Raw genomic sequence first — 23,013 nt, 5'->3', positions numbered from 1 at the left:
TGTTGAAAGTTGGCTTATTGAAGGTTTAAAAGTTTTTCAAATTTGGTTTGGAGTAGGTTTTGGGATTCTGAGCCTAGAAATAGTTCTGTATGGTGATTTAAGACTTGCACGCAAAATTTGGTATCATTCCGAGTAGTTTAAGTATGAATCGGCATTCGGAGTAAGTTGGAAGAATTCGAAGTTCATAAGTTGATACTATTGGTTTTGGGTTGCGATTCTTAGTTTTAATGTTGTTTTCCGCATTCCAAGGGTGCGAGCGAGTCCGTTTTATGAATACAAACTTATTGGTATGTTTGGACGGGGCCTCGGATACCATTCGGACGATGCACGAAAGTCGTTTGGTCTTGGGTGATTAGCTGAGGCATCCAGCTTCTGGTGTAATCACACCAGCAAAGGGCCAGCCACAGGTGCGAGCTCGCAGAAGTGAGCCAGAAGCCGCAGAAGCGGCCCAGCACAGGCAGCCCAAAAATCGCAGACGAGTCCACGGTGGGCGCAGATGCGTGACCGCAGAAGCGAGGAAGGGCACAGGTGCGGCTCGCGCGCCGCAGGAGCGGGCTCGCAGAAGCGAGCCATTCTTCCGCAGATGCGGATTTAGGCCAGCCAAGAGAGGACCGCATATGCGATGAACATTCCGCAGATGCGGCCCATTGACCGCAGATGCGAAAATCCTGGAGGTAGTGAGGTCCATTTATTTCGGACTTAGGTCATTTTTGGTTTATTTATTTCACTTCTTGGAGTGATTTTGGAGCTTCCTAGAGAGATATTTCCACCTAGCTATTGGAGGTAAGTAATTTCTATCCAATGTAAGTTAAATACATAGATTATGAGTGGCTTTTAACATGTAAATTGTGAAAATTATGGGTTTAGATTAATAACCCTAGGTTTTGATAAAAATGGGATTTACCCACAAAAATGGTTATGGGATTGAGTGCAAAGTATATTTTATTAGTTCGTGAGGTTATGGGTAACAACTTTCTTCAAAAAATTTTGGAATCCGGGCAAGTGGGCCCGGGGTGAATTTTAAGAATCTTCCAATTTCGGTTGGGTAATTACTCTAATAGACAAATCATTAACTTTTGAGCGTATATTGATTAATTTATACAACATTTGATTAGTTTCGGATTGTTCGGCACCGAGTTGAGGCTTTAGGGTGAATTTGAGGCTGGAAAGCGAGCTTTGAGACAAGGTAAGTCTCTTGCCTAATCTTGTAAGAGGTAATTTACCCCATAGGTGATTTAAATTGCTATTTCCTTCTAATTGTGGGGGCTACGTACGCACGAGGTGACTAGAGTCCGTGCATAGCTACTAACTATGCTTATGTCCGGGTAGCTTAGGACCCGAATTATAAAATACTTGTAATGTTTGTACCTTACTTGTTAATTAAAGTGCCTAAATTATATTGGAACTTGTTAGAGGAATTGTAAAAGACCGAATTTCACTTATTGAGTTTTGGCGGGTTACTTGACCGTTAATAAGAATTGTATTTCGTTGTACATTAGCCTTGTATTATCTCTTAAATTGGTTGTTCATAAAGTATCCTCTCTTCTTGTGGAGCGAGCCGAACGCCACGGCAGTAGATAGATGCATCTATGATTCGTGTCGCTCGACCCTCAGCAGTGTACACATTATTCTGGATCGGGCCGTACGACCTCGGCATAATCATGCGTGATAACACTCAAAGTGTAATTATATATTTGATACCTTTCCTCGGCTTGAGAGGCTAAAATTATATAAGACGGAAATTTATTTGGGACTTACCATGCGTGAAAGAATTATTTACGTTTCGCTTGTTATTGAGTTATTATTATTATTATTATTTGCATAACCCATGCTTATTTAGAATTCTGTATTTCTTTACTGTTAGCCCATAGTAAGTGTCGGTGTCGACCCCTCATCACTACTTCTTCGAGGTTAGACTTGATACTTACTGGGTATATGTTATTTATGTACTCATCCTACACTTCTGCACTAACCGTGCAGGATCTGAGGCAGGTGCATCTGGCGGACACACCGGCGCGCACCCTTGATACCCTGAGGACTAGTGGTGAGCTGCTTCCTGATCCGTTCTGCAGCACCTAGAGCCTTTCTTTTGTACTTATTTTCTGTCTATTTTATTTCAGACAGTAGTTAAAGTTTTGTATATTCTACTAGTGCTCAAACACTTGTGACACCAGGTCTTGGCACACACTTTAGTAGACTTTATGGTTTCAGAGTATTTTTATATCTATGATTGCACTCAGTTGCTTCCGTTTTATTTATTAAACTTTCTACTTCTTAAATCACTTAATAAATAGAATTTAATTACTTGAAAATCTACTAAAAGGGGTAATCACGTAGTTAGTTCATTGTTGGCTTGCCTAGCGGCGACGTTGGGCGCCATCACGGCCTATAGTAGAAATCGGGTCGTGACAACGTGGTATCAGAGCACTAGGTTCATGTAGGTCTCACAAGTTATGAGCATGCCTAATAGAGTCTTGCGGATTGGTGCGGAGACGTCCGTACTTATCTTCGAGAGGCTATAGGGTGTTAGGAAACTACTCTTTTCTTCATCTCTTATCGTGCAGTTGATGTTGTGCTAAGTATTATTCTCTTATTCTCTCACAGATTGTATTGTAATCCAAGATTTACTTTTATAATGTTTTTATCTATCTGTTTATGTGTTAAATAATTGATCCAATTTAAAAATTATTAATAAGTTTTATAACTTAATTTATGTTCGTGAGATGTTAATATATGCAAGTAGTTACATGATGTATGATTTTATTTTCACTTATATTTCTTCTGTTATATAAATCTTTATATTTTATACATTTAAAGTTCTCTATTACAACATCGTTGTCTCAGTCTATTTTTAATTTTTAGAAGCAATTGATTGTTAAACATCTATAAGAACATCTAATATTTAAATCTTATTTGACTTTTGTGGAAAAAAATTATCCAGAAATTAATTTTTCAATCTTTTTATGTTTGAAAAACAATGGTAGAATAGAATGTCACTTACTTCGGCTTTTAATTTCTAATGTTTCAAGTAGTGTTTTAAAAGGCGTTTTCGTGGCGAGGCGCACCAAAAACGCTCTGAGACGATGGTGTGGGGCGAAAGTCTCAAGAGGCGTACGCCCATCAATTCGGGGCGTACGTCCGGCGTTTGAGGCGCATTTTTTTAGTGAGGTGTAAGCTCTAGAGACTTTTTCAAATTAAAATAAAATTTGTTGAATAAGTCTTTCATATAATACCCAAATTCTCAAAATTCAGCTTGGTAATTACTCAAAAGTTTTAAAAAGGAACTAAAATGTATTAAATTCAAAAGTCAAGACCTTTTTTATTGATTGAAACCCTAATTCATGATCTTTCTCAATTCTTTACCTTGCCCGCTAGTCTGCTAATATCTTCCAAAAGCAACGAATATTCAATTTGTTTTTTACAAACACAAAGAGGACTATATTCTCCTTCATAACAGTAAGTTCAAAGTTCAAATTGCAGGTTAGTCATCCTTTTTGTTCCTCTATGTAGAAAACTTTATTCTTTTTGACTCAAGTTATTTGTGCTTGTAAGTAGCGTATAATAGAGCCTTTGACTATATATATATATATATATATATATATATATATATATATATATATATATATATATATATATATATATATATATATATATATATAGAGAGAGAGAGAGAGAGAGAGAGAGAGAGAGAGAGAGAGAGAGATACTGTAATTATATTATTTTATAAAATATTAAAAAATAAATACCTATGGGGCTTACGCCCCGTGCCGCGGGGCTTACACCTCGCTAAGGCATATGTAAAATATTTTGCCTTACGCCCACACCTTTTAAAACACTGGTTTCAAACTCACAAGAATTGCTGAGGTTTCAACTAAAAATTTCAAGCATCGTATAATATTTATAATCAATACAAAAAAGTCATCTAACAATCTTAAGATCTTTCTATAGGCAACAGAAATTTTATTGAATTTAAATCCATAAGAAATTTGGATTTAATCTCAATTAAATATATTTCAGTCCAAATAAATATTATGGGCTAATATAATTGGATTAATTATATAAGTCCAATACATATGGGTTAAATAAAGAAGTCCAAATCCATTGGGCTAGTCCATTTAGTTGGGCTACAAATGATGGTCCCACTTTATTAGGCCCAATATGCCATCTTCCTAGAGGCCTAGTTTGGTGCCACGTGTCAAATGACGTGGCATGCCAAGTCAAATAGAAGAGCCAATAGGATCATGCCACGTATCAAAATGATAAGGCATGCCAAGTCAAATTAAAAGGCCAAAGAAATCACGCCACGTGTGCAAGTGACATGTTCTGACCAATCAAATGGGGGGCCTTGTCACTCTTCAATCTGATCGGTCGGAAAGAGTTTGTTCTTATCACAACTCTTCCCTCTCACAACTATAAATAGGGGTCTTCATAACCCAAAAAAAAGACCAAAAGTTATAACAAGAAGACACAAGGGAGCTCGTGGATTAAAGGCCATAATTCTCTGCAAACTGCAAGTGTTCAATCATTCAAGCACTTCAATACAGATGTCAAGTATTCAAGATCAAGAACGAAATCAAATTAAATACAAGGCGTTCAAGATCAAGACTACTTGTTCGTGATACAATTCATGGCAACAATAACAGTGTTCGCAAAGGATAAATCAAATTCAAATTCAAGATCAAGCTCAAAGGCCCTTGAATTTATATTGGGAAAGAAGAATCAGAGGAATCATAGAGATTGTAACACTCAAACTATTTGAAATAAAATACTACGATTGTTGCAATATTTTTCGGTCTTGATTATATTTTCTTGACGTAAATTTATTGTCTACAAATTCTGGCATGCCCAGTGGGACAATCTCTACCTCTCATCTCAACTTTTCAATCACCAATGTTCAAGAACATCGAAATGGCTTCACAGAAAATCAACTCCAAATCAACTTCCATTAAGGCTGTTAATTCCAAGTTCTATGCTAATGTGGAAAGTATACTCGATGTTACCTTTGAAATCTTCGAGCCAGTTACAAGGAGCAAAGCAAGCTCTTCAGGACAACAAGCACTCTAAGTGTCATCTGTATCAAACCCTATTTTAGGATCTTCATCCTCAAAAGGGGTGAGATCTTCTATAAACACGACCCAAAAGGGAACAACGTCGCCGAAGTGATTGAAAAGGTTCTTGCCCAACTTAGTTTATCTAAGTCCATGAAACCCTTCATGCAAGCCGATGATGATGATTTGAGCACTGGATCTACTATAACCTCTATTAATGTGACCTCTGAGCTCTATCCCAATAATGACCTATATCATTCTTCATCCTCTACGTCGATCATGCAAGCAATGGTTATTGAAGCTTCTACCATAGAAGAACAACTTGCAAATTTGACGGAAGCAGTTGAAGGCCTATCAAAGCGCATGCATGATCAAGATGCTACACTTTCAAAGTTAACAAATATATTGGATAGCATGGTAGAAGGAGAATCAACACAAACACATTTAAATTTTCAAAGGTCACAAGAAAAAGGAGACTCTTCAGAAAAGCAAGCAACGACAGCCAAGGAGATCCAAGTCTCCGTCGAAGGTCTGATTCTCGTTGAGAAATTAAATGACTTCATCATGGAGGCTATCAAAAATAAGCCTGAGTCATCGTCCAAATTATCGATCACATATGCAAAGTTGTATAAGCAAAGAATTGATAACTTGAAGATGCATGTTGGTTATCAACATCCTAAATTGCAACAATTCGACAGCAAGGGAAATCCAAAATAACATGTAGCGCACTTTGTTGAAACTTGCAACAATGCTGGAACGTACGGTGATTATCTTATCAAACAGTTTGTTCGTTCTCTCAAAGGTAATGTATTCTATTGGTACACAAATCTCGAACCTGATTCTATCGATAGTTGGGAGCAGTTGGAGCAAGAGTTTCTCAATTGTTTCTATAGCACAAGACGCATCGTAAGCATGATTAAACTTACAAACACTCATCAAGGAAAAGATGAGCCAGTTATTGACTTCATCAACCGCTGGAGGAGCTTAAGCCTCAACTACAAAGATTGCCTTAACAAAACTTCTGGCATAGAAATGTTCATTCAAGGCATGCACTGGAGTCTTTATATATCTTACAAGGCATAAAGCCAAAAACATTTGAAGAACTAGCAACTCGTGCATATGATATAGAATTGAGTATAGCTATAAGTGGATATCAAAAGTTTCCTGGCTTTGAGCCTCATTATGAAATAGAAGCAGATGATGCTGAGAATGGGAGAAAGTATTCATCAGAAGATAAAACTGAAGATTCCATGCATGTTGCAATGCTCCTCAATGCACGAGCGTAAACTGCAAGTTGTAATGCTCCTCAACGCACGAGCGTAAACTGCAAGTTGTAATTCTCCTTAACGTATGAGCCTAAACTGCAAGTTATAATGCTCCTAAACACACGAGCCTAAACTGCAAGTTATAATGCTCCTCAATGCATGAGCCTAAACTGTATGTTGCAATGCTCCTCAACGCACGAGCTTAACTGCAAGTTATAATGCTTCTTGGTACATGAGTATATATTGTATTTCACGAAGCTCCTCAATTTTGAACTAAATCTTTAAGGTGTAAAGCTATTCAAATTCGAGCAAAGTCTTCAAGTTGTAAAGCTCTTCAAATTTGGGCAAAGTGTTCAAGTCGCAAAGCTCTTCAAATTCGAGCAAAGTCTTCAAGTTGTAAAGCTCTTCAAATTTGGGCAAAGTGTTCAAGTCGCAAAGCTCTTCAAATACGAGCAAAGACTCAAGTTGAAAGCTCTTCAAAGTCGAGAAAGGAATTCAAATCGCAAATTTATTCAAATTCGAGCCAAACTTCAAGACGTAAAGCTCTTCAAATTTGACAAAGTATTCAAGTTGTAAAGCTCTTCAAAGTCGAGCAAAGTATTCAAGTTGCAAAACTCTTCAACTTTGAGCTAAATCTTCAAGTCACGAAGCTCTTCAAATTCGAGTAGAACTTCAAGTTGCAAAACTCTTCAAAATTGAGCAAGTCTTAAAGTAGCGAATCATTTCGAATTGCAAGCTAAATCTTCAAATTACAACGCTCCTGGACGCATGAGCCTAAACTGCAGGTCATAAAGCTTTTCAAATTCGAGCAAAAATCTTCAAGTTGCAAAGCTCCTCAAAACACGAGTTTAAATTGCAAGTCGCTACGCTCCTTGATGCACGAGCCTAAACTGCATGTTCCTACACTCCTGGCCCGCATAAGTCTAACCCAGAAAAAAAGTCTGCTAGCTTGAAAACCGCAAAAGACGCGGCCTAGGCAAAAGTTAGGACATAAAAAAAATCACCCATTCTGAACTACGGTATGATTTGATCCTCTTCACCGAGGTACGTAGGCAGCTTAGAGTTTCATTCTGAGTTCAGTCGCATAAGTTCAAAAGATACATAATCCCCTAATCATTGTCCGAATAAAGTACGACGGAATGTAATTCATTCTCCTAAACTTTGGATCCCATTTGATTTAAAGGGGGCAAGCCGCTATGGTAAATTGGTGTCTTCAATGAAATGATTAATATCTTCTAGGAGGTTTCCAAGCATTTGCATTGAAGTCCGGGGATTCGTTATGTCTTCATGATCGCCAAACCTTCAAGTTTGTTGGTCTTCAAGTCCACTGTCCTTCAAGTTGAAGTCTGCAAGTTTGCCAGTCTTTAAGTTAATGTATTCAAGACCTCCAAATCTTCAAGTTGAAGTCTTCAAGTCCTTCGATCTTCAAGTTGAAGTCCTCTAATTCGTCGGCTTCAAGTTGAATTATTTAAGCCCTCCAAGTCTTCAAGTCTGCTAATTTTTCAAATTGAAGTTTAAAAGTCCACCGCTCTTCAGGCCAAAGCGTCAAAGTCCGTCGAATCTTTCAAGTCCGTCAAATCTTCAAGTTTGTCGATATTCAATTTGAAGTTTGCAAAGTCCACCAAGTCTTCAAAGTCCGATAAATGTTCAAGTCGATGTCGTCAAGTCCACCAAGTCTTCGAATTGAAGCTTTCTAATTTTTCAATCTTAAGGTGGATATGTTAGTCTCTTAGCACCTTAAGTTGGCCTCTTCGCGTATTTGTCCTTAAAAGGAACTATGATTTCCAATCTTAAGGTAAACGTTTAAGTCCCTTTGCACCTTAAGTTGGCCTCTTTGCACGTTTGACCTTAAAAGGAACTATGATTTCCAGTCCCTTAAGGTGGATATTTAAGTCCCTTTATACCTTGAGTTGGTCTCGTCACGGATTAGATCCTTCTATATGTTGTTGAGGATTTGTCCTTTAATAAGTTACCATGAATTGGTCCTTCTATATGTTATTGCAAATTTGATACTCCTTTTGATACTTCTATATGCGGTTATGGATTGGATCCTTCTGTATGATGTTATGGAGTTGATCCTTCTGTATGCTGTTGTGGATTGATCCTTCTATAAGTTGTTGTGGATTTATCCTTCTCTCCCTCTCTCTCTCTCTCTCTCTCTCTCTCTCTCTCTCTCTCTCTCTCTCTCTCTCTCTCATATATATATATATATATATATATATATATATATATATATATATATATATATATATATATATATATATATATAATTTGTTGATGAAGATATCTCCATTACCTACAAAAGGGAAAGAAACGAACGCAAAGTAAAAGGAGGAGAAATTACCGTGACGCAGCTAAGTCAGAATCGCCAAAAGAAAAAGAGGACTCAAAATAGCTCGCAAAGGCAGCAAATTAATGATGACAAGCGTAGAGCATTATGCCATATATATAGGAAAAGCAAAAGGTAGTTGTCATATAGTGATTTCAATATGGGACGTTGCGACAATTAGTCTTTGAAAAGGACTTGGATAGTTGAAAGACGGCAGTAAGAATTTATTATCAACAAGGATTCGGTAGCAAACTTTGAAGACAAATATTCCTGGTCAACTCCTAAAGACAAATATTCATGGTAAAGCAAGTTTGAAATAGCTTGGAATTGAGTTAGGTGAAAACTTCTTAAGGCCAATTAAATTGCATTAATTATGAATTGAGCTGAATTTCAATTTATGGCCTTACATGAGCTGTACTAAACATGTGAAGTGTAGTTCTGAACTAAAATAATATTAATAAAAATAAGAGTTCTTTTGAATCTCCAAAATCAAAGGGGACATGAGCAAACAATCACAACTCTCACGTGACTGAGGATTAGAACTTTAGTGTTTCAAGTGTTTAGTATTTGTAAGATGATTTGGGACGAGTTTTACGTAAAAAGAGAAGGAATGACGCTTCGATATTACTTCAATCCTTGTCTTCCAAATTCATCAAAATGTATATTTTGCAAGTCTTGAAGTAGGGGGCATTTGTAGGCAATCGAAATTTTATTGAATTTAAATCCATAAAAAAATTTGATTTAATCTCAATTAAATATATTTCAGTCCAAATAAATATTATGGGCTAATATAATTAGATTAATTATATAAGTCCAATATATATGGGTTAAATAAAGAAGTCAAAATTCATTGGGCTAGTCCATTTAGTTGGGCTACAAATGATGAGCACACTTTATTAGGCCCAATATGCCATCTTCCTAGAGGCCTAGTTTGGCGCCACGTGTCAAATGACGTGGCATGACAAGTCAAATAGAAGATCCAATAGGATCGTACCACGTGTCAAAATGACAAGGCATGCCAAGTCAAATTAAAAGCCCAATGAAATCACGCCACGTGTGCAAGTGGCATGTTCTGACCAATCAAATGGGGCCTTATCACTTTTCAATCTGATTGGTCGGAAAGAGTTTGTTCTCATCACTACTCTTCCCTCCCACAACTATAAATAGAGTCTTCATAACCCAGAAAAAAAGACCAGAAGTTATAACAAGAAGACACAAGGGAGCTTGTGGATCAAAGGCCACAATTCTCTGCAAACTGCAAGTGTTCAAGCATTCAAGCACTTCAACACAGATTTCAAGTATTCTAGAACAAGAACGAAGTCAAATTAAATACAACATTCAAGATCAAAGCTACTTGTTCGTGATACAATTCGTGGCAACAACCAAAGTGTTCGCGACGGATAAATCAAATTCAAATTCAAGATCAAGCTCAAAGGCCCTTGAATTTATATTGAGAAAGAAGAATCAGAGAAATCATAGAGATTGTAACACTCAAACTATATGAAATATTGTTCACTATCGGCTTGCCTAGCAACGGTGCTGGGCGCCATCACGGCCTAAACCAGAATTGGGTCGTGACAAGATCTTTCATTGAAAAATATTTTAAAAAATTAAAATAGAGATACAAACTAATTTAGATAGATAAATTCTCAATTCCTTTGCATGATCAAGTTTCTAATGAAAAGTCTTAGAGTAATAATAATTAATAAAAAGTTCAAGAAAGCAATGTGAGTAATTAAGATAAAGACCATTTAAAAAGCTAATAACATAGAAACTTCTAAATCGCATTGGTTTTCAAATAATTTTATGTAAGATCTTGAGGTAAAAAGTTTTATGTAATCATGTTACGTATTTGTATGTAGATTCCAACCTTTAATTTACATTTACTGTATGTTGCAATATTTAGGGAAGTTTTTTTTTTCAGTTTTTACAAAAAAATATTTTTCTGATTTTTTAAAGCATATATTTTGTAAAAACAGAATTTTTTTTTGTAAAAACTGGAAGAAAAAAAAAAAGATTTTGCAAAAAAGGAAAAAAAAAAAGACTTTCCTAAAGTAGTGGACTACAGGTGCATTAGTTTTTAAAAAAACGAAAATATTTTGCAAAATCTTTTTTTTTCAGTTTTTACAAAAAAAATACTTTAAAAAATGCTGAAAAATATTTTTTTAAAGCATTGTTTTTCAGTTTTTACAAAAAAAATGATTTAGAACAAAAGATGCTAAGTTTAGCCTTGGATGAAAATTGGGTCGTGTGGTAGATTGTTTTAAATGGATCGGATAAAAAAAATAGGTCGCTTTCATCTGGTGTTGCCACGTGGCACTCCATCCAAAATAAAGGTATTTTTGTTCCAAAGTATGACGACAGAGGTATAGATAACCCAATAGTATAACGAGGGATATTCTTAGACAATTTTCAAAAATACAGAGATATATTTGGCCCTGTGCCGTTTTCGAATCTGAAGTTAGAAGACTATGGAGAGCCTAACTTCTAGAAACGGAGCTAAAATGCTAGCTACGGATTCCGCAAAATTCAGATCTTTGGCCACAATAATGTATTTGTATTCAGAAGTCCACTTAGTTATGTAAAAATATTTTAGCCAATACTCAATAATTAACCTTATATAAAATTCAAAATCTATAAACTCAATAAATTAACCTCTACTAACATCCGCGTGGAGGTCTGAAATTAAACTGCAACCAAAGTTTAGATCTAAGGTCTAAAGTTTCAAACTTCATAGCCGAATGTCTGAAGTTTAATTCTGAGAAGTTCAATTCTAAAGACAACTAAATTTTAAAAACTTGGTATACTTTGACTATCCTTCAAAAAAAACCTTCTCGTGTTCCATAGCCAGCAGGCGTAAGCACCTGTGCTTTCCCAAGAAGATAAATGGCAGAATACCATTTTAAGATACCAACTAAAAGCTGCAGTCTAAATTAAACACAAAGAGGTGACAACCAGTAGTAATATCTTTAGGGAGTACACAAGCATTTATCTACATCAATAGTTGTTCACAAAGCACAATTAGTTTGGGATTTCATAGAGAATAAGTTGATCGACCGAATAGTTCTTCACGAGCCTACAGGTAGACAATTCAGACAGCATGTAAACATGTTTCAAGCTCCTCCGACTTGTCTCTTCCATGTATCCTCAACGATCAATTCATCTACTCCCCAATCCTCATAACTGGTAAAAACAAAGCTATTTTAAGAAAGGAACAATGGGTAGTGAGAGGACAACAGAAGATACCAAGCATAAAATAGGAAGTCTTGCCTTCCATCTGGCAGATATCGACGAATTGTGAAAGGTATCTTCTTTTCTCGGAGCTCTTTCATTGCAATCAGATGCACATAAAGAAGATTTACTCGACATTATACAAACTTTATAAGACAGACTCTTGTTTTGCCATGACTTCAGATATAATTTTTCTTGATATGTCACTGAGAGCAGGTAAAATAACAAAAATAGGACAGTCTCACCTCAAGTGGATCAGTTTCACCCTCCAACTCAACCATAACAGGAGCATTCATGCTGCATGAGCACAAAAAGAACTCACAAGTTATGAAAACCCCAATTTTTCAAACTACAAAATGGCTAATTGGGGAGTAAAAGGCAAGGACCTGATCTGGAGCGCTCGAGTACCCAGGATTCTTGCACGTTCATATTTTGTCATATACTTGGATGTTTTCCGAGGTCGTTCCACAGGCTCCTGCTCTGGTTTTTCCTCACCTTCACCCAAAAGGGGGTCTGGCACTTCCTCATTGTTGACATTATCTTCTTCGACCTCTGCTCCTTCCTGACAATGAAACCCAATAATGTGTGATAGTTAGTACTGTTTACGCAACACGAATTACATTCCAATACTGAGGAGCATGAAACGAAATTATCTTACATCAGGCTCGGGCTCTATGGGCTCATCCTCATATCTGCATCAGTGTACACAGTTAAATATATAATATAGAAGATACCAAATGACTTTTCCCAGATCCAACATAATTCATCTCCACAATAACCAAATAAGCAAGGGACGACAAGAAGAAACCAGTAAGATAATGCTTAACCATAAAAGATAGTAATTTTTTGTAGAGCTAACAAGATCAAAACAATACTGATACATAAGTTAAGTGTCATCCCACCAATGCTAGATAGCATAATCCCCATAATTTGTAAATTCATGGTTCCATGAGATGCGCATATGCATACAGAAGGTTTAAGAAACTTTAGCAAGTTAACTTCATTTTTAACTCCTTTAGCCAATTGCACTCCACGACTTTATCTTGATCTGCACTTAACACCCCCCACACCCGCTCTAACCCACCCAAAAAAACCTCTAAAACTCAGTTCACACCCAAGAAGTTAACGTTTTGAATTTTGGCATATTCAAGCATGTGATTAGCTATAAATCATATTTCAAGCAGTGTCAGGAAGTCCCTACAAAATCAAAAGCCCCACGGCCAAACACCCCCACAGCTGCCCCTCCGTTCTCAGTCCCCCACTAGTGAATGTTATCTGACTGCAGCTAGTTAACCAACACAGAATCATTTAAACACCACAATGAAGCCCCAATATTTCTAAGAGACACAGTAATCACTTTGAGCCAAAGGGATGATCCATAAAAGGCAGGTATCTAGCCAGAAATACAGTAACTGCGCATCCTTAGTGCTAGGACCACTATAGAGCACCCCCTATCTGCCTTATCCTAAAGGTCCTTCACTAAGACTGTTTCCATGCAGCATAAGCATTTCCAACTCAAAAAGAAAGAAATAAAAGGCTCAGAGGAAAAATAAAGAAGTTCTCAGCTGTTTATATGAGCCCCAACAAGCTTTGGCCTAACGGTAAGAGTACAGCTTGTGGTGAGTTAGGCGCACATCATGGGGTTCGAGCCCTACCATAGGCAGAAGTTTGGTATTTAAGTGGAGAGGGGCGGGCCCATTATCCACTGAGTTTCAAACTATGCACCAAAAAACTATTTATATGAATTTTGCTATTCAAACTAAAGGCCCAAATGTTTTTTTATATAACCGAGAAATCCACTTTTTCTAGCTTCAAACTCGTAACGTGCGCCTACCAAAGTACCAAATATCCACGTTGTACAAGGATCAAAAGGTTTAAAATCATAATAACAACTTCTCCCTCGTCCATAAACAAAGGTCTCGATAGCGACCCCTAGGAATGTAGTCGCTTTTGCTAAAGAGCGCTTTACCCCAAAATCGGACTTCCCGCCACAAACCTGGATTAGTTGGGCCCGAAAGCAGGTAACACACACCAGGAGGAAAACCCAAATAAAAAAGCTTCTCCTTTGAGAGTCCCGAGTCTCTCCACTCCAAAAAGATGACTTTTTTCATAATTATATATGAACCCTGATTCATAAACCTTAAATAAACCCTAATACGCGAACTCATAAAACTTAACACGAAGCTCTACACAGATGATAATTGTATAACCAAATAAAATACAAAGAAAAATAATTCAGTAAAATAACTACTACTACAACGTGAGTGTCAATATCCGGTTTACTTTCATTTAAACCCGTTTCATTCAAATACTCAACAATTTCGGGTTCTCTTTCACCAAAAACTATATCAGGAAAAGAAAGAGATAATCTTTTGCATAACCTTTTGAGGGAAAAAAGTACATACTGGAAAAAAAAAAAAAGTATTACTAACACATAAAACACGTAAAAAATTCAATATGAAAAAAATAAAATGTACGAACCCTCCGTCCATATCATAATCCTCGTCAGCCATTTTTGCTTCCGATTGAGAGCTATAACTTACCTTCAAAGTTGAAGTGGCAAGAGCTAGAGGAGGAAAACATGGAAGCTCTCTAAAAATATAGAAGTTAGAATTCTGAAAATACCGAACTTTCCAGAGGTTCTCCTCTAGAAAATGGATGTACAAAATTGCCCTTGTAGCTAAAATCTTCGCAATATATCATTATCATTTTCTAATTTTCAATTTTGTACCAGTTAATTATATTCTTCTTGGGGAAAAAGGGATTCTTTTCAATTGTAATCTCTATTTTACCAGATAATTAAAATAATTTTTGAAAGGAAAAATCTTTTCCAATTAAATTAATGAATGAAAAGAAATAATAGCTCTAGAAAGTTGAATCGATGTGGAGAAAAAACGAAAACCAATCAATGTAAAAATAATCGAAAGTCTTGACCACTTAGTTTTTTTTTGTTTTTTGGTTAAAAAAGATACCAGTACGAAAGGTGGTTGTGGTGCGTTATCCTGGCTCGCAAATAAGTAGTCTACTGCTAATTAGTACAAGTACATTCCAGTGTTTTTCTTTTAAAAATAGTTCCTAAGATATTTGTCCATAGTATTTAATTGACAAACACCGGAAAAACTACCAATTTGTTATTATTGGAGTACCCACGTGGCTTAAACGTAATTATTATACAAATCTATGAATAAGCAAATCTAGGAAACGTAATTTATAGACTTATGAAATAATTATACTTTATAGGTTCTGCTTGCTCATAGACTTGTATAATAATTATTATGTTTTTGTAAGTTCTTGTTTATAAACTTGTGTAATAAATAATAGTAATTAAGTTTAGGCCACATGCGTTTTCTTAGTGAGAAAATTAATTAGACAAGACCTTCATTCATGAATATCCTTACTTCTAAACATTGAATTCGTCGAGACGCACTTGATGAAATCAAAATGAACATAACATATGAAAGATTCAAATAGAAAACCTCTCCCCAGATCCCATTTATGAGATTTCACTGGATTTTTTGTTGTTGTTGATTAGATAATTTATTTTTTCTATATGTAACCAATTTTATCGGATGTCCTCGAAAGAACTATTTAAAAGTTGAAAATGAAGCTCATTTTTAACAGAAAGAAAGTAAAAATAATGCGAATCCCCTTATAAACTACTCATAACTTTCAACTTGAATTTGGTAATCGTAAAGTTAGATTGGAGATCGATCTGATTGCTATTCAAAAATGGTACCTTTAGTTATATCCAAAAATGGTACCTTTAGTTATATCCATTTCCACATAAGATAAATAAATCATAACACATGAGATCGATAAATAAAATATTAGAGATAATTAGGAGTCATTTTCTATTATTCAAATTATAACTGATGATGAAAAATCATTTCATTGAAAAAGCTAGAACACCCACAACATTTAGATTTTTTTAAGTTGATCAAATATTAAATAGTTAATATTGAAATGCATCTCAAGTAGTATTACTTTTACTCAAGTGAAAACTACTTATTGTACTTTGAAAGGCAAATAATATAATTCTCAGTTGTTTTTAGTTCCCTTTTTGTCAAAAAAACTAGTACTATTATTAGTAAAGTTTAGTAGTACATAACTCGATTTGTATAGAATACATGTACCTAAATAATTATTTTTGAAAGAGATATTACAAAAGTAGGAGATATATCATAGAACATCTACTTTACCATCTAGGAACGCTTTTTGTTAGACAAGTTGTACCATCTACTTTACCATCAATTTTTTTGTTAAGACCCATCACGAGGTCGCTCCCTTAGGTTAACACCTACCTTATCTTTAACTCCTTGTACTATACAATGTTTAACTTAATATAAGTAGTTTTGTCCTCTTGCTGAAATGCAGGGTAAGACTGCGTACGATAGACCCTTGTGGTCCGGCCCTTCCCCGCACCCCACGCATAGCGGGAGCTTAGTGCACCGGACTGCCCTTTTCTGTCCTCTGGACCCACACACACACACAGAAAAAAAAAAAAAAAAAACCTTCCCTAGGCGTCTGTTTCGATTTCTACCTAGAGCAGGTTTATATAAGCACAAGTTCAAGTTCATGTTTTGAAGCATCTAAATATGACATGTTTGTAGTTTCACTTTAACTTTCAGCAAAATTTTACAAGACCAGTATACAAATTACAAACTTGCAAACAATGAGTATACTTCTATTACCATCCTACATAATAAAAGATTAAAAAATAAAGAATTAAGAAAAAATAAATTAACAGATTGATAGGTGGAGAGGTCCCAGGTTCGAAAACAAATTAGATCCTTCCCAATTCACCCAAAGAAGACATTCTTTGAAAAAAATGAAACACAGCTGTTATCTGATTCTTATGTTGCACACTGCCAAAAAAGACCCAAGGGGGAAATGTTTCAATCTGAAGGCAGTGTGCCAACGCAGTATTTTCTTAGATAAGCACATGATCTAAGAAAAATTTCAGCTTATAAAAGTGGGACAACTTCCCAACTAGATACCATAAACTAAATCAGTATTTGGGAGAATTCAAAACTTCCTGCACACTAATGGCTCTAAGAAAATCAATAAAGAGACCTATATATTCTATGTTGATGCATGGAGAGCAAACAAGGAGTAATTGATTCACCTCTTTGAAGCTTCATTTTTTGTGTCTCTTCTTAGAACTGAAGAAGCTCGGCAACAACCTCGTTGTAGTATAATAAGGGCAGCCAAAGAATCGGCTGAAATTTTGGCAATCTTTTACTGCAGTACTGTCACCTCCGGATGCACTTATGTGACTCAAGTAGGTCTTGCCTTCATATATGAAACAGAGTTGCTGCCATAAAAGCACGCTTAAACCTATCTCGATAGAGACACTAGCAATAAAGAGGTACACGAGAACAAGTCCTCTCGCTGGTAGAAACAACATAGAACTGCCAAATGCAAGAAAAATTTCTCTTAACATTTTCAAAAGCAACTTTTGACCAACAGCCCCATTCAGAAGTCGGACTTGCCAGCTGTTTAGTGGTGGCCAAACATGATAAGCTGCATAGGCAGACATGATGGATGCGTAAACCATGCTAATGATTGCTGAAATGAGGAACATGACAAAGTGCCGATGGTTTGCTGCACCAACACAGTTTCCAATCTGGTACAATAAAAGAATAAGCAATTATTATCATGAGAATATAATATGATAACTGTGCCATATTGTTCATGTCAATCTGTGCAGGAAGTACACAGACTTTAGAGATGAATGCGCAGCCAGATGAAAGAGGGGAAGCCAGAGAAATCAGGCAATTTTTCAGTATATGTGTTACCATTTCCCGTCCTGAAAAACAACAGGACGTTGGTTCTATTTCCAAAGAAAGTTAGATGGAAGACAAAGGGCCCTAAAAATTCTTTTCTGCCTGGACTGCGGCTCATCAAGCCATGATAACACTGGATAGAATCCATAGAAACAGGAGATCAATATGCTTGTTGCTTTATGTGTGAGAAAGAGGACGAAATCATGGATCACCTATTACTACAATGAGAAGTGGCAAACAAGCTATGGTGCCAGCTTTTGGTGGAGACTGGAATGGAATCGATAATGCTTATATATGTTCACCCAAGGAAGAGAAGCCTCAGCAGGAAATATTCAAGCTTCTGCCCATGTGAGCTTGCTCATATTTGCTGGTCCCAAGACTGAATAAAAGAGGAGGGTTGGGATATGCTAGCAGCCAATGTAAAATTAGCATTCATGATGAATCCTCACAATAAATATGTCGACCGTAACTTGTTTGAGACTGAGGCTTAATTGTTGTTGTTGTCGGTGGGTGGGTTTTGTTTGGGGGGGTGTTTAAGTGCTAGATCTCAAAAGTCAAAATTAAAATTTGATATTGAGGTATAAATATAACATTTTCATTTGACCAGGTGATCTACAATAAGATCATCCATCTTACAAGGTCCATCGGAATCAAAGATCTTCACAAGTGAAGAAACAACAAAGCATAATCATGCAAATGGCCTATATATACAACTGCTCAATACCATCCATAAGCAAATTTCTTTTTTCTTTCGAAAAAAGTCATCAAGCAGATAGATATCACCCACCTAATATTTCTACGACATAGGATCCAGCAATCCATATAAAATTTGTGAGATAAAGAAAACCTTCAGAGGCTCAATTTTAGGCTTAAACTCGCAGACACATGATTATCCTTGTCTATAAAGCTTCTAAAATTTCTCAACTACAATTTATAAGCATGACATTCTGGAAAACAGACATCTTATCCAAAGCATAAAAGAATAACGAGAACTTACAAATGGACAATGATGATCCATGTCCAATACGCACATTCCACAAGAACGACAATGATGTGCCCTGGGTGACTTTGGCTTTGAACAGTATTCACAATATCTATAATTCTCAAGTGCTCCTTTTGTCACGGCCGGATAGCTACCCCACAGTATGTTTGGTGGAGCACCAGCAGATCGAAATGCAGAAAGGCTAAATGTAGACAGGGTAGATATGGACAATATTATAGCAATCAAAATGTGAACACCACCGTAGATGTAACCAGCAGAAAATACTACTGGATAAATGGCCCAAATACCGCCACCTGAAATACCAACAAACATATCAAAGCTTGCGTATAATAAAGTCTTATATCCAGTAACAAGTTGATATAAAACTGCAAAGAAATACCCCTACAATTAACACAATGACATACAAGAAAATATACGTATACAGAAAAGAGTAAGAGAAACCAAAATCCACATTGTGGAATTTATTGCATTCTGTGATGCAATTAGCAAGGAATTGTTGCATCTAATGACTAGAAACGATAAAAAGGTAAATTAGCAGTATGGCCACAAATTGTTTACACATCTAAATAAGAAATTAAGAGCCATGGTGTTTCATTTTCATCGAGTAGGACCAAGAAAAAGTAGCAGAATGGCTTAAATTGGCAAAACCAGAGGTAGACATGAAACACACAACACACAAAAAAGATACGTACACATTGATTTCTTCCCCCATTTAAAACTCTGACATGAAAATCATATAAATGGTGCAAGGGTTATAAAAAGATAAAAGCAGAGAATGCAATAACCATACGGAACTAGAAGTTAGTCGTGGAAAGAATCAAATATTCCTGTAGAGGAATGAAGGGGAAATGATGGATGTTTGATCACTTACATATTACAATTAGCATGAAGACAATGAGGATGCTAACGAAACACCGGTCTCGCAATCGTCTCCACCTGAAGTTCTGGTTCTCATGTTTAATTGCATTCTGGTTGGTTATAGCTCCACACCAGAAACACTTGAAAGCAGGTACATGCGGTGAAACAAGTACACGGAGCCCACAGCCCCAACACGTCGTCTCATGATCCTCACTTACAGATGTCACATTATGCTCCTCCTACAATAGAAAACCATAAAGCAACTAAAATATTCAATTGAATTGATTCAAGCATGTCTAAAATTTCCAAGTTCGAAGAAAAAAGTAGAAAATTAATTAAATGAACTTCAAAAGGACATTAAATGCTGCTGAGTTAATGAGTGAAACTTGCTCATATGGTAAGTTGTTTCTACCTCCAACCAGCGGTGGAGCTAGTTGAACCCTATTCGTTGAAAAACTATACTGTGTAATATGTAAATAGGGTAAAGGTAAAAAAAAAAAATTGGTTATATATAAATTGTTGAATCCCCTTGACATAAAGAAAAATTCTAGTGTAGTGGTAGAAAGGATTCAAAAGTTGCTTTAGATCACAAATCCAAATCCCAAATGTGATATTTTAATATATTTGTTTATCTCCTTATATAAATTGCTCACTTTGTCACTGCTTCCATCAATAAGTTGGGCTTTCCAAAAGCACATCTCAAGTATAAAAGTAGACAAGTGGTGTCAGCAGAGTCATAAAAGCTATGCGATCTCCTTCCATTACCCTAAGTCAGACAGAGTTTGAGGTACTAGTAGGAGGATGCAAGTACAAAGTGAAATAGTAGAAGAATGTGCAACTAGTCAGACGCAACCTTATTGAAAAAGTGTTTAAGTTCTATGCACTGATCGTATAAAATAACCAGGTTACTTAAAAGGTCATTGCAGGTGAATATACTAGAAAAGAAATCACAAGTAGTAAGTAACTTGCTATAACAGGTCAAAGTACATTAGCCTTATAAAGAAAGTATTTAAGTTCTATTCACTGATTGTGTAAAATTATCAGGTAACTTAAAAAGGTAATTGCAGCTGACTAGTAACCTACAACAAATGGTAAACATCCTGCTATAACGGATTAAATTACATTAGCCTTATAGAGGAAGTGTTTAAGTTCTATGCACTGATTGTATAGAATAATCAAGTGGAGTAACTTAAAAGGTAGTTGCAGTATATGTAATAAAAATTCACTAGTAACCTACAATAAATGGTAAGCATACTGCTACAACGGGTTATATTACATTAGCCTTATAGAGGAAGTGTTTTTGTTCTATGCACTAATTGTATAGAATAATCACGAAACTTAGCAGGTGACCGTATTTAATAAAAATTCACTAGTAACCTACCATAAATGGTAAGTAACCCGTTATAACAGGTTAAATTACATTAGTCTTATAGAGAAAATGTTTAATTTCTATGCACTGATTACTTAAAAAGAAATTGCAGGCGACTATATTTAATAATCATTCACTAATAACCTACAATAAATGGTAAGTAATCTGCTATAAGAGGCTAAAATACAATGTCACTAGATATAAATGTTAAATAGTCTAAGTGGTGTAATAAACCTTTTCAAAAAATAAAAAAAGGGAAACAAAAAGGCAAAAAGGAATCCCTCCTACACAATTCCAACCTCCTATATTAAACACACACACAACAAAAGAAAAGACGACATCTTAATTAATTGCTCAAAAATTACATAAAGGAACAAAATCCAATTTTCTTTTTCAGTCGAATCAACTGATCAAGCATTGTATAATATGACATAAAAACAAATAAAATTGGTTTATATAGACAGAAATGATCGTCAACGGTGACGGAAATGCACGTAAACGTACCGGAGATACGACGTCATCGGAGGGGGAGGAGCGGGACCTGATCGCCGTCATTGACGTGGTGGCGGAGTCCGCAAAATCCATGCTTCCGACCACCTTTCACGGCGTCAACCGCTCTGTTCTGACCGTTTGTTCAAGTCCTACCGAAATGTATAACAACATAATAATTTCTTGTTCTAATTTCTGGAATTGCTTTTCTCTAATTTTTTAAACGGAAAAGGGAAAACAATATGCTAACATATTGAAAATGGCGTTAACTTTTTGGTCCGTAAATACCTCTAATATTTATTTTTGGGCTCAAACTTATTCCTATATCTAACATAACTAACTTAGTCAATTTTTTGACTTTAACTTAGCCATGTGACACTTTTCCTTAACCCGCCACGTGTATTATTTGTTTTAAATAAAACTCATATGTATCTTTTAAAATACCCAATGACCCTGACTCGCTCCTATATATTTGAACGGCCGTCTAAAAATAATTATATTTGCTAGTTAAATATATAAAAAAAAATATACATTGATTATATATAAAAATATGTATATTATACATTAATATTTTAATATATATTTTACATGATATTATTTTTAGGAGAAGTTATACGGTGTAGTTTTTCTGTCAAATTTTGCAGATCTTAACAAGTTAAACAAATATAAATTTAAATTTGCAAACATAAAAATGATAATGTTCTATTTATATGATCTTCTAAAGGAGAAGCAAAGAAACAAATAGAAAGAATTTTTTTTAAATCATTAATTCTATACATATCCAACTGCTTAACACATTAATGGACTTCACTTTATCTTTTCAATGGGAACTAATAGTGTTTTAATATATAACGATAGAGCTAAAATATTAGCAAAAGCTGTCTTTCCATTGTCAGATTTTGCTTAATAAATTCGAGTTATAAATCATAATTAATAGAAAAAATTATACCGTATAATTTCTCCTAAAAATAATGTCATGTAAAATATATATTAAAATATTAATGTATAATATACATATTTTTTATATATAACCAATGTGTATTTTTTTATATATATTTAACTAGCGAATATAATTATTTTTAGCTGACCGTCCAAATATATAGGAGCAGGTCAGGGTCGTTAAGTATTTTAAAAGATACATGTGGGTTTTATTTAATACAAATAATACACGTGGCAGGTTAAGAAAATAACACATGGCGAAATTAAAGTCAAAAAATTGACCAGGTTAGTTCGGTTAGATATAGGGGTAAGTTTGAGCCCAAAAACAAACGTTAGGGGCATATGCGGACCAAAAGGTTAACCGATGGTATTTTGAGTCATTTTTAATACGTTAGGGGTATTGTTGGCCTTTTCCATTTTTTAAACAAAATTGGAATATGTTATGAAATAAAAGCAACTTAGTAAAACATGAACAAGACATGTTGTTATGAAATAAAAGCAATTTAGTAAAACATAAACAAGAAATGGAGATAAAGAGAAGGAAGAGGTTTTCTTCTTCAATTGTGTGTATTTTTCTATTTATTACAAGGCCTTTATATAGGCATGAAAAGTGATGAAAAATATGTCATTGAATATGTCATTAAGCATAGAAATATGTCATTGAATATGTCATTATGTCATTAAGCATTTGAGAAG

The 23,013-nt window shown here is 35.4% G+C and overlaps 2 protein-coding genes across 3 annotated transcripts; both read right to left on the bottom strand.

Moving 5' to 3' along the window:
* Nucleotides 1-11,544: 11,544 nt before the first annotated feature.
* Nucleotides 11,545-14,514, bottom strand: LOC107770258 (DNA-directed RNA polymerases II and V subunit 6B). Of its 2 annotated transcripts, XM_016589554.2 has the most exons (6): nt 14,355-14,514; nt 12,532-12,565; nt 12,260-12,435; nt 12,119-12,170; nt 11,913-11,967; nt 11,545-11,825 (listed from the first exon to the last, which is right to left on the bottom strand). In XM_016589554.2, the coding sequence occupies exons 1-6, from the start codon at nt 14,384-14,386 to the stop codon at nt 11,806-11,808; spliced, it is 369 nt and encodes a 122-aa protein (XP_016445040.1). In that variant the 5' UTR covers nt 14,387-14,514; the 3' UTR covers nt 11,545-11,805. The 2 variants fall into 2 exon arrangements, with proteins under 2 accessions (XP_016445040.1, XP_016445054.1); XM_016589568.2 differs by lacking the exon at nt 11,913-11,967.
* A 2,077-nt stretch (nt 14,515-16,591) lies between these two features.
* Nucleotides 16,592-21,594, bottom strand: LOC107770248 (protein S-acyltransferase 11). Its single transcript, XM_016589539.2, has 4 exons — nt 21,394-21,594; nt 19,534-19,759; nt 18,657-18,955; nt 16,592-17,499 (listed from the first exon to the last, which is right to left on the bottom strand). The coding sequence occupies exons 1-4, from the start codon at nt 21,472-21,474 to the stop codon at nt 17,011-17,013; spliced, it is 1,095 nt and encodes a 364-aa protein (XP_016445025.1). The 5' UTR covers nt 21,475-21,594; the 3' UTR covers nt 16,592-17,010.
* Nucleotides 21,595-23,013: the final 1,419 nt, after the last annotated feature.

The sequence above is a fragment of the Nicotiana tabacum genome, chromosome 23 (assembly GCF_000715075.1).
Source record: "Nicotiana tabacum cultivar K326 chromosome 23, ASM71507v2, whole genome shotgun sequence".
Classification (NCBI taxonomy): Eukaryota; Viridiplantae; Streptophyta; class Magnoliopsida; order Solanales; family Solanaceae; genus Nicotiana; species Nicotiana tabacum.
This window is presented reverse-complemented; position numbering and strand designations above follow the sequence as displayed.

Bases quoted from the DNA above. Each gene is read 5' to 3' on its own strand.
- LOC107770258 (XM_016589554.2), bottom strand. From the start codon at position 14,386: ATGGCTGACGAGGATTATGATATGGACGGAGG. The intron at 11,968-12,118 runs GTGAGACTGTCC...TTGCAATGAAAG, and splicing joins GTGAAACTGATCCACTTGAG to AGCTCCGAGAAAAGAAGATA. The intron at 11,826-11,912 runs GCAAGACTTCCT...TGTTTTTACCAG, and splicing joins CGATATCTGCCAGATGGAAG to TTATGAGGATTGGGGAGTAG.
- LOC107770248 (XM_016589539.2), bottom strand. From the start codon at position 21,474: ATGGATTTTGCGGACTCCGCCACCACGTCAATGACGGCGATCAGGTCC. The intron at 19,760-21,393 runs GTACGTTTACGT...TTTCTATTGTAG, and splicing joins CCGATGACGTCGTATCTCCG to GAGGAGCATAATGTGACATC. The intron at 18,956-19,533 runs GTAAGTGATCAA...TTGGTATTTCAG, and splicing joins CTTCATGCTAATTGTAATAT to GTGGCGGTATTTGGGCCATT.